Below are 17,803 nucleotides of genomic sequence, written 5' to 3' on the forward strand. Positions count from 1 at the left end.
GTTTTGAGCTAAAACCCCTGTACTATCGGCATAGGGCAAACGAGGCTCTATTTAATATTTGAATTTAAATTGTTGTAACTTCAATGCTTTTTAAGATACAAAATTAATCAACATAAGAAAATAGACGAATTTCAACAAATTTGGAATTTGGAAAGGTTTTGCTAAGAATACTTTGGATACCATTTCGCAATTTTTTCTCAGTCACGTATTCTGAGTTGGATAGTTCGTTGCCATGGTAATGTAGGTTCTTCAACAAACTCAACAGAACTCCAATTAAATTCCAACTCAGAGCAATAGCCGAGTAACAACAGTGTCTATACAGCATGTTTTCGCAAAATATGATTATTCGCGATGGTGAATATACGAAAACAATTTACACCATGGTAAGCGGAAGTGTGTCCTTTCGCGCAGAAATTCCAACTAGTGACGCTCCGTTTACAATTTCAGATCAAGGAGGAACGATTCCAGGATGCAATCAACACGCTCAACACTATTCCAGAATCGTCCACGACGCGTGCCGGCCTTTCGCTGCTCGGCCACTGCTACTACCAAACGCAGGACTTTATCGAGGCGGCCAACTGCTACGAACATCTGCTCAATCTCGTGCCGGATGTGCAGGAGTACCGCCTGTACTACGCCCAGTCCCTCTTCCAGGCGGGCCTGTTCGAGGAGGCGCAGAAAATCATCGCCACCGGGCTGGACTCGCCCGAGCTGAAGGAAAAGGTGCTCCAGCTGCAGTCGGCCATCGCTTACGGGAATGAGGATTACACTGCGGCACAGTCGCTGCTGCTGCAGCGCCAGGACGGTAATGGGCAGGAGGCGAGCACCAAAAACGACGAGGGCTGTCTGCTGTACCAGGCGAACATGTACGAGGATGCGCTGCAGCGCTACGTGTCGGCGCTGCAGGCCGGTGGGTTTAACCCGCACGTCGCCTACAATGCGGCGCTGTGCCACTATCGGCGCAAGGAAAACTCGCAGGCGCTCAACTACATCGCCGAGATTGTGGAGCGTGGCATACGCAACCATCCGGAGCTGGGCGTCGGTGCGCAGGCGGAAACGGAAGGCGGTGCGCGTAGTGTGGGCAATCCTCCCGCGCTGGCTGCCTCCGGGCTTGCGCAAGCCTTCAATCTTAAGGCGGCCATCGAATACCAGGAAGGCAATGGTACGTTTGACAAGGGGGATATAGGGGAAAGATGTGCATTTTAATTGTAATTTCCTCTTTGTCCACTCACAGCGGACGGTGCGCGGGAAGCTTTGACCGATCTACCGCCACGCTCGGAACCGGAGCTCGATCCGGTCACGCTGCACAACATGGCACTGACTGATCCGACCGGCGGCGGGGCCGGCTTGCGTCGGTTGGCCTTTCTGCTCGAGCTCGGCCCGCCGGCCTGCCCGCCGGAAACGTTCGCCAATCTGCTGCTGCTCTGCTGCAAGCACGAAATGTACGACACGGCCGCGGACATCCTGGCCGAGCATACGCACCTGACGTACAAGTACCTGTCGCCGTACCTGTACGATCTGCTGGACGCACTGATTACCGCCCAGTCGACGCCGGAAGAGGCAGAACAGAAGCTCGGCACGCTGGCGAGCAGCATCGGGGGCAGGCTGCGTGCGCTGGCGGCCAAGGTGCAGGAGTGCCGGTCGGCCACGGATCAGAACGCGCTGCGCATGGCGCTGCGCGAGTATGAGGGAGCGCTCGAGAGCTACCTGCCGGTGGCGATGGCCCGCGCCTGGATACCGTGGCGCATGGACGATTTTCAGGGCGCCGAGCGGGAGTTTCGGGCCAGCGCCGAGTTCTGCTCGGAGACGCCCTCCTGGCGGCTGCACGCCGCCCACGTGCTTTTTATGCGCGGCGATCGGTACAAGGAGGCGGCCGCCTTCTACGAACCGATCGTGCGCCAAAACTACGACGACATACTGTCGATACCGGCCTCGGTGCTGGCGAACCTGTGCGTCGCGTACATCATGACCTCGCAGAACGAGGAAGCGGAAGAGCTGATGCGCAAGGTGGAACGGGCGGAGGAGCGCAAGGGCAACGCGACGGGGCAGTGTTTGCATCTGTGCATCGTCAACCTCGTGATCGGGACGCTGTACTGCGCGAAGAACAATTACGAGTTTGGCCTGTCGCGGATCGCGCACGCACTGGACGGTGGCTCGGGAGCGCGCCTGTGCGCCGACACGTGGATCCACGTGAAGCGGTGCGTGCTTGGGCTGCTCACCGGCATGGCGAAGCAGACGATCGTGCTGCCGTCGATCGCGCTGCAGGAAACGCTGAATTTCCTGCGCGCTTGCGAAGCGTACGGCCTTACCATTCCGTCTGTGTTGACCGGACCGCTGGAGGATTCGGGCGAGCAGCCACCAACGATCGGGCTGGAGGCCCGGAAGCTGCGTGCACTGTTGCTACGGTTGATGGAGTACAAGTAGAGGAGATCTTAACCGTAATGCTGAACTAGAAAGTGCTCTACCGTGCTCTTATATGGTAAGTACAAGGTAAGGAGTTCATTTTTGGAGTTAGAACTTCGCTTTAAACCTGTTTTATTGTATTTATCATAAAAAAATAATTGTAACAATATTCATATCATCCACCCGAAACTCGATAAAACATGCAAAATGATTGATCTTACTCAATAAACGAAGCGAGAGACTCATTTAACAAACATACAAACACGATGACTCACTGAGGCAGACCTAAATTCGTCATCCGTTGTGCACCTCGAACGTGATCTTGCGTGCCTCGGCCGGATCTTTTTCCTTCAGCCAGGGTCGCTCCCAAACGGTTATCTTGTACTGCTGGCCAGATTCCTCATTCTCGAACGAAATGAAGTACACGTACTGTACGCCGGACACGACCTGCTTCGTCACGCGGTGCAGTTTGTACGCTTTGCCAGCATGACCATCCGTCGTGGCCAGGGCGGCACCGATGCGCTCCGCATGCTCTTCCTTGTTTAGCTCCGGATCGTCCGAAACTCCTCCGCACTTAGGTTCGCTGGCCATTGCGTACTGGAAGCAAACAGGGTTGAAGCGACAATCACTTCAGTCAATGCGGAAGAGACGGATTGACTCACCGTATTTATCAGCCTAACGTGTGACTCACTCGGGTAATTAGATGAGCTTGTTCTCGATGCGACGGTCAGCTCGGTGCAATGGTGTAACAAAGAATAGAACTACGCACTTGTGGCTGTGCTGCTGTAAAGCAGAATGTAAACATAAACACAAACACTCTCTCGACGCTTGACAGCTGATTGTAGTGGTAGTTGTGCAGCAGGCGTTCGATGTTATTACACAGAAGAAAACATCGCATAGAAATCATAGAGCTGCTAGCGTTTCTTTGTATCGAACGGATAAGTGATGGGTTAAGTTGGCAAAAATCCGGAGCCGACTCCGATAATTTCGGAATCGACACCGGACGGTAGGTCCGCCCACCATTATCCGGAGTCGTTTGGAATAGTCCGGAATCACCAGGAGTCGTTCAGAGCTGGCCGGAGTCTACCGGAGTCGTTGGAAGTTGGAATCATCCGGAGTGGTTCGGATTCGTCCGGAGTCATCCGGAATCGGTTGGAGTCGAAGTAGTCTGGAGTTGGCCTTCGAAACAAAGGCCTGTGTACTAAGTGCAGACGCAAAGTGAATGACAAAAACAACGAAATGAAACGCTGAAAACAATCACGTTACTCTGGATGGCTCCTTTTGACACCGACCGAGTCCGATTCCGATCGACTCCGACTCCGGGCGAAACTAGTAGTTCGGATTTTCATGACTAAAACGGATGTTCCCTTTTTTTAGACAATTGATTTAAATATTTAAAATGACGTGTGATATTTTTTTACATTAAACGTATGTTTAATTCGGAACATTCTCATTCACCACAAAGCGTACTTTCGATCCGATTTTGTACAGCTCTGTATATTTGTTCTTCGGAAAATTAGAGTATTTTTAAAACCTTGATACACATGCAAAGTAAAAAAGGGTATAAAATTTTAAACAGTTGGTAAAATAGTCGGTACGAAGAAAAAACGCACCCACATACACACACACACGCGCGCAAACACATACACACTTCTACGCACTCTACGCTAGTATAGCGGACGAGGCCATTTCGCTGACGCCGCACGAGTTGTCGCCACGATAGATGCGATAGTAACCCTGCTCGCCCCATCTCGGGCCCCACGAGTTCTTGATGATCCAGTACGGCAGCGTCTTGTTGAACATCGGGTACTCCTTGATGCCGTAGCCCACGATCAGCACACCGTGGTCGATCGATTTGTGGTTGCACAGCGGATGCCACGGGTGCGATATGCCGCCGCGGTAGAACTGCATCGCGTTCGCGTTCAGCCCGATCGCGATCGGACCATTCTTAATCAGGTACTGCGCAATGTAGGTTTCATTCTTCGGCATATCGACGGCACCCTTCACCTGCACGTGGCTAAGCGAGCGGTTGAAATGGCACGACTTTTGTGCCTTCGCTTCGTACGGGTAGTCGTTCTCCAGCTCCAGCCCACCCAGCTGCTCAATAGCCCTGCGCGGAAAGAAGAGAAAGATAATTTAGCGAACACATTCGATAACACCGGGATGGTTCCGCTCTGGTCCTACTTGAAAGCATCGTCCATGTAGCCACCGCCGCATCCATTGTCCACCTTGTCGCAGTCGATCAGCTCCTGCTCGGAGTACGATTCCAGCTTCTTCGTTTTGATCTGATGCAACCCTTCCACGTTGCCGACCGCACTGAACGCCCAGCACGAACCGCAGCTGCCCTGATTCTTCACCTCCGTTACCGCACCGTGGTCGCGCCAATCGAACGACCGCGGCAGATCGCCCACACCGGCCACATCCTCCTCCGAGGCCACCCGGTTGCCGACGTGGTTGGCGCGATCGTGCTTCGGCACCACCAGCCCCGTGTGCGCCCGATATTCGGCCACCGTCATGTCGGCGAACTTAGTCACACCGTACTTCGCCGTACCGCGCTCGAACTTGTTCAGCTGCTCGATCTTGAACAGATTGTTGCGGAAGATGTTGAAGCGCATCTCATGCTCCATCGAGCTAGCGTACTGACGGCGATGATGGTGCCGGAACTTATCGAACATCCGACGCACGTGCGCATCGTCGTCGATCTTGAGCGATCGCACCGATCGGCGCTTTACGGCCGGGGCGGTGGTGACCGGCGTTGGTGCCGGCGCATCTGGCTGCTGGGGGCTCTTGATATCCGGTTGCTGTTCCGTGTCGTCGTCACCGGTACATTTGACGTTGTACTTGCGCTGATCCTGCGACTCCAGCCACACGCGCTCCCAGATGGATATTTTGCACACAATGTCCGATTCGCTCGTAACGCGGAAGGTGTACTTGTACAGGGAACCGGCGACCTGTTGCGTCGATCCAGCCAGAATTTCAAACTCACTGCAAACAAATAGATGTCGTTAGCAATTGACTGCCAAGCTGATGTTATCTTTCTTTTTTTTTAAATACATACTTGTACGCTTTCGAACGCTCCGAATTGTACGACACCATGCCGGCTCTGATGCGCTCCACGTGCGACTTGTCCTTCAGCTCTTCCGCCGTCAGTTCGTTGGAGCTGCCGGCTTTCTTCGCGTGTCGGCGCTGACGGCCCGCAGCCTTTTCGCTCGGACAGGACACGGTGTACTTGTACGCTTCCGTCGGGTCCTTCTTTACCAGCCATGGCCGTTCCCAGGAGGACAGCTTGCACAGCTTGCTGCTTCCGTCCACGTCAAACTCGACGGCATATTTGTAGAGCTTGCCGGACACTATCTGCACGGTTCCGCTCACAATCCGGGCATTGCTGACGAAATGAAAGATTGTTTTTATTTATTTGTTGTGCTTAATAGCAAAAGATAGGTTACATTGTAGTTAGTTACTATTATGCTAAAGATTCTAATTATATCTGTCCTTACCATTAGTGGTCAACAGGGTTAGTTAGCGGTTTTTTCTTTCGGTTTTTGGTTTCCACATGCCGGTAGATAAATCACACAATACAATACAATCCGATATCATGCTTGTGAACAATTATTATATTTTTGATAATTTTCATTAGCGTCTTCGTACGGTTCAAATCTGGTTGTAAGGTTAGTAACGATCATGCATCACTCTCACCATTGACAAAGCATTTAGTGTTATGGTTAATAATGATCAGTGACAGACAGATACATTCAGTACGTTCGGAAAATGGGATTAGTCAGTTACGGCACCAACATTGGGTTTGCACCATTTGCCAACATAGGGCACAATATTCGATCTACATTGTTATATATTCAAGATTGTACTCGGGAAGAATGATCAGAATTTGGCGCACACGCGCGCACACATCTACACGACTCTGTTACAACAAACATCGCATGCGGAATGGTTCCGGCCTCTGTGCGCCCTCGGTACTTACGACGATTCCTTCGATCCACCGCTCGAAACCAAAATCTTGTCCACACGCTCCAGGTGCTCGGCAGCCGCAAGCTCATCCTGCGACAGCGAACGGGATCCACCGGGGACGACTGAGCGCCGGGTGCGTACCTTCGCCGGGCCCGCCTCCTTTTCGCAGTCGTACGTGTACTTGTAAGCATCCTCCGGATGCGACTGGGCCAACCAGACACGCTCCCAAGACGTCAGCTTGCAGACGGCATTGTTGTGCTGGATGAAGTACACGTACTTCATGCCGGCCACGACCTGGCTAGTCGCATTGATGACCTTCAGCGAGCTGGGAAAGATATTAAGCAGCCGAGCAGACAGTGTGTGAATGTAATTGTGCAAATTGATGTTTTTTGCATTTTGTAGCCCGACCACTCACTTTCCGCGCGTAAGCCCGTGGAAGGAAAGAATCTTGTCGATGCGCTCCTGGTGCTCGCTGTTGCCATACTCATTGGCTGCCAGCGGTGACGCACAGCCCAGACAGTCGACTCCCACTGTTGCACGCTTGGTACGCTTCGCCCCGTCCGGACACTCGAACGACGCCTTGAACGCTTCCTGCGGGGCCTTCTCCTTCAGCCAGGGCTTCTCCCACACGGTCAGCTTGCAGACGCGCTTCAGCTCGTCGTCCGGGAAGGACAAACGGTAGGTGTAAGATTTGCCGGCGACCAGCTGCACCGTTGCGCCGACAACTTTCACCTTCCGCTCGTTGCCGCTGCCATCGACCAGTGCCGACTGCTGCTGCAGACCGGTGCGGATGCGCGTTTGATGTTCCTCCTTGGCGTACTCCTCGGGCGTCAGTTCCTGGGCAGCGCCGGCCTTCGGGACCTTGTTGAGCTTTTTCGGCGGTGCCGCCACCACATCACGTCGCGCGCGATGGGCACCAGCTGCTGCTGCCTCCTCCTCATCCTGACAGTCGAAATCGTAGTCCGGCTTGCTGCCATTTGCGGCGGACGGAAGCGGAGTGAACACCTTCACATCGCACGTACTGTACACCTTTTGGTCGTCATCCTTCAGCGCGATCTTGTAGCGGTGTATGGTGCCCGCCACTACCTGCACCGTGCCGAACAGGATCTCGAAGTTGCTGAAATGAGCAGTTTTGATGCGAAAGTAATGTTGGACCCAAAGAACATACAATTACCCGACTACGGAGCTTAAATCACGAACCTATGCTTTCCACTCTCGTATCCAACCAATCCCAGACGCACGCGCTCGATGTGGGTCGGTTCCTTCACGTCCACGGGCGTTGCACCACCGACGAGTCTGCCACCTAGATTGTTAGCCTGTTTTTGACATTTAGATTTAGTAAGCTGTACCTGTGGGGAGTCATCCGCATTCGCTTTCAATACATGTACCTGTGAAAGAGATAGAGAGAGACAGGAAAGAAAAAATAAAAAGTCAGTTCTCTGACAAAGAATGTTCCTATTAACGGTATTCTCCTCCACGTTCTGTTCCACGTCAAACATCATCCTTCTTGCGTTGCCGTATCTACGCTAATAGAACTCAATTACCTCAAGGGTACACTGTTTCGTAGTGTCCGGCATCAGCCGCTCCCGGCACGGCCGCTCCGTAACTTTGCTCTCCTTCTCCTCCTCCACTTCCGCACAGCGCGAGTTGGCCGTCAGCACACTCAGCACGTACGTCGTTCGACTTTTGTCCGATCGTTGCGCTACCCGGCGAGCGTCGAGCACTTCCAGCAGCATGCGCTGGTACGGATCCGAATCCATCTGGTCCAGGCGCTGGATCGCTTCGGTCGCGATCGCTCTCATCGAAGCCTCCTGGACGGGATCGTCTAGGTTCACGAGATTGCTGTCGGGTGGGTTTGTGTTTCGCTTGCCACGATAGTAACCGTAATAGGCAGCCGGTGGTTGGTTGTAGTAAGACGGCCTCACATTGTATCCACCATAATAACCGTGGCCATGGTGTTGCTGGCTTGAGGAATGATCAAACGACGACGAATAGCCACGCTTATCTCGCCTAAATGCTCCATCGTCTGCGTTCAGCTGCTGGGCAAGTTGTTCCTTCGTCAATACCACGTCTTCCTCCTCTTCGTTCGAGTCACCGAACGCCATCGTTACCCGCTCAATCTTCGGTGGCTTCAGGTTTGCCGAATGCTCGTTCAATTCGGCCTGCTTTACTACCTCCTCGCCCTGTTCGTTCAAATCGGCGGGAAAATCGTCCACCGCTGCAACGTCGCGCTTCCCTCTGTAACCACCGTAATAGTACGGCGAAGGGCGATAGTATTTTCTGCGATACGGATTGTACCCACCAATGTAATAGCCGCTATGGTAGGAGCCACCACCGAGGTAACCACCATAGTGGCCACCGTCACTATACGAACCGCCGCCAAAGCTGCTACCAGAAAAGCCGCCAAAGCTTCCGTCGGCGAATCCGCCCGAAAAGTCACGCTTGTCACGGCGCTGTCCCCCCTCATCGGCGTTTAGTTGTCGCGTGAGTTGCTCCTTCGATAGTTTCACGCCCATGGTGTCGTTCTCCTCCTCGTCGGTATCATCCGATGAATCGCTTGCTGTTTTCTTCATTTTATTTTTTTTAGGCTTTTTTGATTCGTCACTTTCCTTCGACGAGGACGAGGATGACGTTGCAACCCCATTTGCCGCGGTGGAAGTACTGGACGGTACGACGAGAGGAGTCGTAGTCTCTGGTGTACTGTTCTTCACCGCAGGTACTGTAGTATCTCCAAAGGCAGCAGTATCCGCATCGCTCACCGTCGTACTTTCAACAGCCGTGTCCTCTTCGGGCTTACCTTCCGCATGCTTCTTCACACGCTGCAGACCTTCCTCGTTGTTAAGCTCCTGGGCAAGCTGCTCTTTGGTGACGATCTGTTGATCGTTTTCATCCTCGTCCGAATCGGCACCGTACGTCGCCGCTGCCGTCGGTGCATTAGCCCTCGGGGGCTGCAGATTCACATCCGGCAATTGCTGTCGCTGCTGCTGCTGACCTTCATCACTTTCCTGTGAGGATTGATCCTCGCTACGGGAGGCTGAAGGCGGAACGATACGTGCCGGCGGTCTGCCCCCATTGGGCGCCACATTCGTGTTGTCGCGCACAACGAATGCGGCCGTATCAACGTTTGCGTCACCACCGTTCGTGGTGCGGTAGTAGGTGTCGATGCTGGCCTTAACCCTCTGCAGCAGCGAATCTAGCACCGGGCGGTACTTGAGCTGCACATCGCGGCCACCACCGTTCGCAATGATGTCGTCGAGCGCTTTCTGAATTTCCTGGTGCGCTTTGAATACCTCATCGAACGTCGATTGTACCTGCTGGTCGAGCGGTGCAATCGTTGTGCTGCTCGTCGTCGTTGGTTCCGTCGTGACTGGTTCCGGTTCCGAGCGTTCTTTGGCAACCACTTTTCGTACCATCGGTTCCTCTACCACTTCAGTACCTGCTGCTGCTGCTGCTGCTCCCTGATTCGACCGACCATTTTGCAGTGAACCGGCACTAGCGAAACTGAACAGTTCATCAATCGCACTTTTGGCCGCCTCACTCAATCCCTCCTCTCCCTCAGTCGCCGCATCGGGAAGACTACTGGAGCTACCCGTTACCGGCGCATCTTGTGTTTCCGGCGTGGTGGACACATCGCCCTTTTCCACTACAATTTGCTGCTCGAGCTCTTCGATCCGTTGCGGGGTCAGCTCTTCGTTCTGGCGCAGATTCGCATCGAACGCCTCATTTAGCCGGGTCGCCGTCTCTGCCATTGCCGGATGTGTCGACGGCAGGGTGCAGTTCGTGTACTCCAGTGTGCGATACTTCTCGCCGTACTCGTTCGTGATCCAGGGCTTCTCGAGGATCACCAGCTGGCAGAGATGCCGCTGGCCGGTGGTTTCATCTTCGGCACTGGCGAGCAGCTCGTACCGCACGCCGGCCACCACTTCGCGCGTTGCCGACACAATCTCCACGAACTTGTAGTCGCGTGGCAGGAAGCTGGTCGCCAGGTAGGACAGACCGCGCAGCGTCGGGCGCAGCTGTTCCTTGCCGCCGACCGCATCGACATGGATCGCCACAATGCCTCCCTCGCTGCTTCCATTGACCGTCGAAGGAGCATCCTACATTGAAAACAAAACATTGAACAATCCGTCGGAGGGAGAGAGAGAGCGAGCGATCCGTTTTAGTAGCCCGGCTGCGTGCGGACGTTGAGCGAGGAAGTTGTGTTAGGATCCCTTGAAGAGTACAGACAAAGAAGGACACCACCAGCACAGCATACACTACACACTCTAATGGCTTGATGCGCGAAAGGTTCACCCATGATGATCATGATCTTTGATTACACACCAGGTGAAGGTCCAACTTGATGCTACAATAGGGAAGGTGGTGGTTTTGCTGATGGCGTTTTGGAAGGTGGTTATACTGCTCGTGCACGGGGGAAGCTTTTATATTCGCATGTTAGCACTGGATTGATCGGAAGTAGGCGTTATATGTTGGTTATGGTGGGTGATGATGGTGTCCGACAATCAGTACACAGACAGTTCGAACCGAATGTCGCATTATGCCGATGAGTTGTGAGTTGGAGTGGAGAAAACGGTAGGAGAGCAAATCTACGGAGTAGCGCTGCGCGGAGAGTTACGGTATACGCCAGCTGAGCTACTTTTTTGCGCTGAGACGGATTTTAGGGTTACAACATAAACGTTAGAATGACGTACGTACAACATGAGTCCCCGAGGTTTTAGCAAAAGTTCTTCAAGCATTACGATATATAGTGTGTATTAAGTGTTCATTTCAGTGTTTGATAAATCCCACATGCAAAGGCTTTAAAGGGCTGAAGGGCGGCTTTGATTCGTTCGTCAAAGTCTTCCAATCCCACTTTGGAGTTGCCATTTCCCGTTGAGCAAGTGGCCCATTGCAAAGTACCGGCCCCTCAAGATACTCTTTTTCCCGCATTCCATATCATGCGCGCAGCAAACCGTTGATCTCTGAAGGGATGTAATAAACACTTACGGCCTGTTCTTTCACTAGCTCATGCTCCAAGCGTAGTCCGGTGGTCAAACGGCTCTACGGAAATGCGGAGAAACAGTTGTTCGAGAACGATGATTGCATTGAACCGGATGAATCATTTAGATTCATTAATGCTTATGTACTATTCCCTACGAATAAGCTTATGAGCGCCAAGATTCTCAGACACGATTCTATTGGCAAAATTGTTAGAACAAACATTTGATCTAATTCGACACAGAAAGACAAATTCAACCCGTTCCCGGATGGGGGATTTCTACTGTGTCGATGGTCCTCTCTTTGCTCAAAAGAACGTCTATTGACGAGCGATGCCATAACAGCAAAGCGACCGCGGTTGCAAAGACAAACAAACTAGGCCACTTCCTCTCTCATCATGCCGGCGCTCCAATGGCGCTTTTTGATGAAACAATTTACTATCTTGTACTTTGCTGGAGTTTGTGTGTGTCTGTGTGTGTGTGTGTGTGTGTGTGTGTGTGTGTGTGTGTGTGTGTGTGTGTGTGTGTGTGTGTGTGTGTGTGTGTGTGTGTGTGTGTGTGTGTGTGTGTGTGTGTGTGTGTGTGTGTGTGTGTGTGAGAACTGTTTGTAGAGGAGAGTTTTTCAAACATTATCATCACCGATAGACTAGCGCGCGGGAGAGGGAATGAGGAAACAAATAACGCGTGTACATCACCATTCGCTATTTTAATGCCTTCCCACCATTCTTTTCGCTCTCCCATCATTGCCCTTTCCTTCATTGATTATAGGAGTACATGGCAGGCAGGCCCTGTTTAGCGCTGACGTGTAGAGAGATGGTGTTGTACACCAGAGGCCTCCGGACATGGGGTCGGCCGATAAGAGACGAAAATTGTCATCGAATGGTGCCTTTTAGTTGATTCCGTTCTAGGTGTTAGACCGTTGGAATGGACTCCTTGCCAACGCGGGGGGAACGTACCCGGAGGATCGGAATGTAGCTCTTTTTTCCATCCATTACGGTGCGGACACGCTGACCATTGCGAGGCTAATAATAGCAACATGGACAAAGAATTTTGAGATGAAAAATAACAGGCGAAACTAGACCATCGCATCAGCTGATCGGATCTTTGTTGTCACGTTTGTTCTTTGTCCACGCCATCATACGCACACACAGTGTTCGGCTGATGTTGTTGATACTGCAGAGTTTCAGGTGGTGGCGAATGGTTTCACCACACAAATCGGTTGATAGTGAGCACTAATTTGAAGCCAAAGGCGACTTACACTGTTGATCTTCTTCAAAGTCGCTCAAAGTCTACTAAGAGCAGTGTCTGTTCTTTAGAGATTGTTAAGTTTCTAGTTTGATTTGTTATGAAACCACGTGTTTTGAGCCCACAACTGCATCGAGTCAGAGTATCGCGTGTCATAACACTTTCGGGCGCTTGTTTTGGTGTTCAAATGTTGCTTCATGGGTTCTACTCTGATAGCTTCCAGGCAATCTGCTCCTTTAAACGCTGACTACTCTGACGATACTTAAACTGACACCGCATTGGTTCGCAACACCTTCCAGAACAACTCATCATCCACAGAACGATGATTTAAGTTGAACCTTTCAGCCAATGCCCCAAGACAAAGAACTAGAAAATGTGCAGATTGCTTTCAATAGTTATTCAAAGATGGAATTGCTTCCTCAAAATTGGAAGTGTAAAAATTCCCTTTTCATCGAATCCACGTCCGTCCCGTTGCTTGTACCAGATGTGCACGGATGTAACATGGGGATAAAATTATCATAAATTATACAACGATTATTACAGCCATACGACTCTACCCCGATCTTAGCATCTTGATGTGGTGTGGTGTGGCTATCTCTTCCCAGGCCTGTATCTACCTAGCTAGCGTCCTTCGCTGGTCAAGATGGAATCGAAAACCGGTTCAGCCGTACTAAAAATATCTTACAAAGCAAGGAATCAGCAGAAAAAGGCGATGTTGTTGATGTCGTACTACCACCGTAAAATGATCCATTTGAAGCGCTCGGTCTTGTTTGAGAGCTGCTGATCGTGCGAAATCTGATCCCCTCTGCGCTCGCTGAGCAAATTGTTGACACGTACAACAACAACTCAATATCGAAAACGTGTGAAACTGGAATGACTCAAACAATGATCACATCATCCAAATTGCTTTGTTGGTTTGTTTTGTTGTTGTTCAGGAAATGATTATGATTGTATCTGTTTCACGCCAGTCACATTGTCCAACTTAATGGCAATAAGGGGAAATAACGTTTTGAAACCTTTTCTAATTTAGCAATATTATAATTTACTCATTAAAACGTTCGGATGGCCTGTCCTGTTAGAGTATGTTTATGGGCAGTAAAAAACTTCACCAACAACGTGTTGTGCCCAGCTGGAGTGTGATAGTGTGGCATCAGCAACGCCGTAACGCAACCCAAGAAGAGATAGGCGTCCGAGGGAGTGTGTGTTTCGATTCCCAACCTCTCTAAAACACCCATTCAGGGCGTAATCTTGCCAAACGGGAAATGGTACAGCCGCTGCTGGAACACCTCTCGCCTTTTTGCCGGCAACCGAGGACGAGCGAGAGTGGCGATCATGAGTTGATCAGCACAACTGTTCTGTTTACATAACGAAACATGCTGTCTCTATCGGGTGTTGTGGGGCAACGATTCCGTCCATCCCCCACCCTTCCCAGCCCAATGTTGGCTGGACGCCAGTGAGGACGAATCGTGCTCTGGTTTGATGGTGATGCGCAAAAAACACACACACACACACTAGCGCACTTACACAAATTTGGCTCCGAAATGCGATCATCTGGCCATCTTCTTGGCGGAGGCTTCATTCGCGAACAAAGAGAAAGCAAACCGACGAAAACGGCTGGACGGATGATGAGATCATGTCGTTCGTCTGTGTACTTGCATACAGAGCAGCACACAAACACACAAAGAGTGCTACCCCCCACGGTTCCATCCCTTCTTCCATCCCCCTTTTCCGGCTGACTGGCTTCAATTTGCTGCTTGAAATTGACACATAGAAACGCGTAGATTGAGTTGCGAATATTTCTCCCCCCCCCCCCAACCTTTCCTACCTGTACTTCCTCCTCCGGTTCCTCCGTGGGGCCGTTGCTGTTCGAGGTCACTTCAGCTTCAGTGACGGGGTTCGGTTGCTCCTCGGCGCGGGTCACCGTCGCAGCCGCCGCCACCACCACCACCACCAGCAGCCCTAGCTGCAGAATGGGACGCATTCTCGCACACCCCCCCTTTAGCGGGTTTCGAAAAGGCTTTACTAGATCGCAATACACTGATTAATCGGTATTATTGCATTCGTACGTGCTTCCTTTTGCACTCTCTATCGCCCTCTACTTGTTAGCACTGCACAAACTGTGTTTCTTTTCCTCCAGCACTGTCCCCCACTGGAGGGTAGTAGAATTGAATTAACTACTGCGCCACCACGTACACAGCAACACCGCACCAATACGCACACGCCAACCCCCTAAGGGAGAAATAATAAACAAACTGTCCGACCGGGGCGCGGACCACTTTGGAAAGAGCACTCGCGTTTGCAGGGAAGATTACTGCACGACCTTCCTGCAGTTCTGACGAAACGATTGTGTTGTTGTTGTCGCGAAGCGTTTCCGAATAAATAGCCTTCTGTTTGACGTTCAGAGTGTGCGTATGTATGTGTGTGTGTGTGCTGTTGTTGTGCTTGTTTGACAGATGCACAGCGCACCCCACAGAGTGGATGCTGCGTGTTTTCTTCCTTGCTTGACGTCACAGTAGCTCAGGAGCACGGATTTCGGTGATCCTCTGAATTTAGAATATGATGAGCAATGGACGGGAAATTCGTAAGTCGTAAGTTAAGCTCACTACAAAAATGTATTAGGAAATATTGTTAAAGAACACACAAATCCGACAAATGCGCCTGCCGCAAAGGTTGGGGCATTTATTTAAACCTTCAGGATCGCTTCGATATTAATTACGCGTTTGCTCAGGCAGTATTTTCCGCACCCTTCGCCTCGCCGGTGTTAATCGTGTTAAACAGCTTGTGCTTCGAAATTTGCGCCATCAGCCCGTGAATGAGTTCGATCGAGGCGCGGCTACAATCGCGGCTAGCCTTTGATAGTTTATCCTCCGTGCGTTTCTCGTTCGGATCGAGCGAACCGCTCGCCATGAACTGTCCCCGTCCGAGGCTTGCCTCGCTAAGCTCGAGCTTTTCCGAAAGGTCCAAAATTTGCCGTGTGGTGTAGTCCGGGTTGCTCAGCAGTCCGGAACTGCCCAGCGTATTCATCCAGTACTTGTTCCACAGCGAGTCGAGCAGCTTCCGATCGAGGGCCGACTTGAAGTACGTTACGTCCAGCTGATAGTACTGCTTGCAATGCACGCCAAAGTCTTCGATTTTGCTCAACGGAATTGTCTGATACTCTGACGGCTCTTCGTTCGGTGGTTTGTATCCTATGGGAAAGAAGAAGAGTTGTGTTGTGTGCGATTCTTTTCATTGGCTCTTAACAAACCCCGTTCAACGTACCTTTGGGATAGGTGCGGAATGCACCGAGACACACCTTACCGGCCGATACGGTTCTGACCGGATCGATCACGATCGCCACAAACGGTTCCTGGTAGTTTTGGTTGAGCATCTGCGTGTTGACGTCGATGCCGGACAGCCAGCAACCGTACCCGGGATGGCTGTGGTACCATCCGATCGCGTTCTCCATGCGGCCCACCTCCTTGGCCGATTCGATGTACGCGGCCATGTACTCGTACGCTTGCGATTGAGCGTTGACCCGCGTTTCGGTGCCCTCGACCGGTAGGGCGAACGCGTCCATCACCACCATCGTGTCGTCGACCACCTTGCCCAGCAGCAGTCCCATCACCTCGAGCGCACCACCGGAGCGCGAGTGCGTCACCATTTTGATCAGTGCCAGGGCGGAAATTTTTATGTCCTTAAAAAAGTTCGGATCCTTCTCCCAGGGCCGGGCAGTCAGGATGCGCTGCTGCTGTTCCGCATCGTAGCGAAATATCTCGTCACTCGGCGGGAGAACGACTATGTTGTTCTCCATCTCCCACGTTTTTCTTGCCATCTCCATGATAGCTGCTTCGGAATTTAAGTCGCCGTTTTTTCAGCAAGATTAATCCGGGATGCGATGCGGAAGCCTTCGTTGTTTTCACCAGCAATGTTGTTTTAGCTGACTGACACTGAAGACGCGATTATACGCAGTGTGGCCAGATTATTTTGGCGGTTTTCGGTAGGCGCATCAAAATTTTATCGGTAGTTTTCGGTAGGTTAAAACTCAAAACTTAACTGAGTTAAAAAAGGTAAAAGCGAAAGAAGTGTTAAGTGGGATGGGGGGAGCCTAATGCGCAAAACGAAAGTTCCATCTCACGAGAATATGCATCCTTTATCTAAGATATGGATTAGATTTGATTCAGCGGCTACACAAATGAAGGTCTTTCTGAAGTGTCGATGTGAAAATTGTACTGGGAATTCTAAGCCAAAAAAGAACTAAGATGCACATTTATTTTCTCAGTGGTGGCAAGTTCTTTTCTCGGGGCTCCACCCGACCGCTTAGGGCCGCAGCAGTGCTCCATTTGATACAACTTTATCGTACGTGCTGTCATTTGATTTTCGCTGGATTATTTAGATTGATATGATTGTTTGGCTGAGTTTTATAGTTCAATGATTAAAAAAATTGAAATCCTAGATATATACCGATATATACAGGCGGTCCCCGAGATACACGGTACCTCTTATACGCGGATTCGGAGATACGCGGTTTTTCAAAATTTGACAGTTCTTGGAGCAAATTGTACTGATTTGACACATCCATTGTGAAATACCAAATAATTTCCGTGTTGATCGAATGTAAAATGCCATTTAAAAAGGTTTAAAACTGTTCAATTATTTAGAAACATATCAAATAATTAATTTGGTGGCTAAACCCACCCCCTACTTGCAAAATTCCACGGAAATTAGTGATATTTTGGCTGGAAATCACGAGATTCGACTTACGCGGAAATTCGAGATACGCGGTATTTTGCGGCCGTTTTCGGTCCCCAATAACCGTGTATCTCGGGGACCGCCTGTATATATATACAGTCTTTCCCCGAGTTACGCGACACTCGAGTTACGCGAATTCGAGTTACGCGAATTTTTTATTTTTGACAGTTCAGATGTCAAATCAGTACAATTTTCTCCATCAATTGTCAAATGAAAAATAATTAGCAATATTTCAAAATTTTAATTCACTAAAAAGTCAGAAATAACTGAATTCTCCACACCAATTGAATCAAATAAGTATTAAATTACATAAATGAACTAACTTCAATCAAAAATTATGATAAATAAAGTATATTTTTGCTGTAACATGTGATATTCGACTTACGCGAAAATCCGAGTTACGCGAATGTCTCCGGAACGCATTATTCGCGTAACTCGGGGAAAGACTGTATATATATACATCAGTATTTCTGGTCACTTTG

At 50.7% G+C, this 17,803-nt stretch overlaps 4 protein-coding genes across 5 annotated transcripts; 1 reads left to right on the forward strand and 3 right to left on the reverse strand.

Moving 5' to 3' along the window:
• Window positions 1-48: 48 nt before the first annotated feature.
• LOC1273090 (tetratricopeptide repeat protein 30 homolog) lies at window positions 49-3,047 on the forward strand. Its single transcript, XM_312036.3, has 3 exons — window positions 49-383; window positions 448-1,162; window positions 1,235-3,047. Exons 1-3 carry the CDS (start codon window positions 324-326, stop codon window positions 2,422-2,424), a joined length of 1,965 nt encoding a protein of 654 aa, XP_312036.2. The 5' UTR covers window positions 49-323; the 3' UTR covers window positions 2,425-3,047.
• LOC1273089 (cystatin-like protein) lies at window positions 2,503-3,241 on the reverse strand. The gene is made up of 2 exons (XM_312035.5): window positions 3,066-3,241; window positions 2,503-3,000 (listed from the first exon to the last, which is right to left on the reverse strand). Exon 2 carries the CDS (start codon window positions 2,992-2,994, stop codon window positions 2,698-2,700), a length of 297 nt encoding a protein of 98 aa, XP_312035.5. The 5' UTR covers window positions 2,995-3,000; window positions 3,066-3,241; the 3' UTR covers window positions 2,503-2,697.
• A 638-nt stretch (window positions 3,242-3,879) lies between these two features.
• On the reverse strand, window positions 3,880-14,998 carry LOC1273088 (uncharacterized). 2 transcript variants are annotated; one of them, XM_061647291.1, is made up of 9 exons: window positions 14,416-14,998; window positions 11,356-11,409; window positions 7,914-10,466; window positions 7,570-7,757; window positions 6,785-7,486; window positions 6,383-6,694; window positions 5,462-5,788; window positions 4,588-5,388; window positions 3,880-4,513 (listed from the first exon to the last, which is right to left on the reverse strand). In XM_061647291.1, exons 1-9 carry the CDS (start codon window positions 14,569-14,571, stop codon window positions 4,066-4,068), a joined length of 5,541 nt encoding a protein of 1,846 aa, XP_061503275.1. In that variant the 5' UTR covers window positions 14,572-14,998; the 3' UTR covers window positions 3,880-4,065. The 2 variants fall into 2 exon arrangements, with proteins under 2 accessions (XP_061503275.1, XP_003436277.2); XM_003436229.2 differs by lacking the exon at window positions 11,356-11,409 and having other exon boundaries at window positions 14,416-14,990.
• Window positions 14,999-15,243: 245 nt separating this feature from the next.
• On the reverse strand, window positions 15,244-16,786 carry LOC1273087 (COP9 signalosome complex subunit 5). Its single transcript, XM_312032.6, has 2 exons — window positions 15,852-16,786; window positions 15,244-15,778 (listed from the first exon to the last, which is right to left on the reverse strand). Exons 1-2 carry the CDS (start codon window positions 16,408-16,410, stop codon window positions 15,315-15,317), a joined length of 1,023 nt encoding a protein of 340 aa, XP_312032.5. The 5' UTR covers window positions 16,411-16,786; the 3' UTR covers window positions 15,244-15,314.
• Between the last annotated feature and the right edge of the window lie 1,017 nt (window positions 16,787-17,803).

Source organism: Anopheles gambiae, chromosome 2 (assembly GCF_943734735.2).
Source record: "Anopheles gambiae chromosome 2, idAnoGambNW_F1_1, whole genome shotgun sequence".
In the NCBI taxonomy this organism is placed as follows: domain Eukaryota; kingdom Metazoa; phylum Arthropoda; class Insecta; order Diptera; family Culicidae; genus Anopheles; species Anopheles gambiae.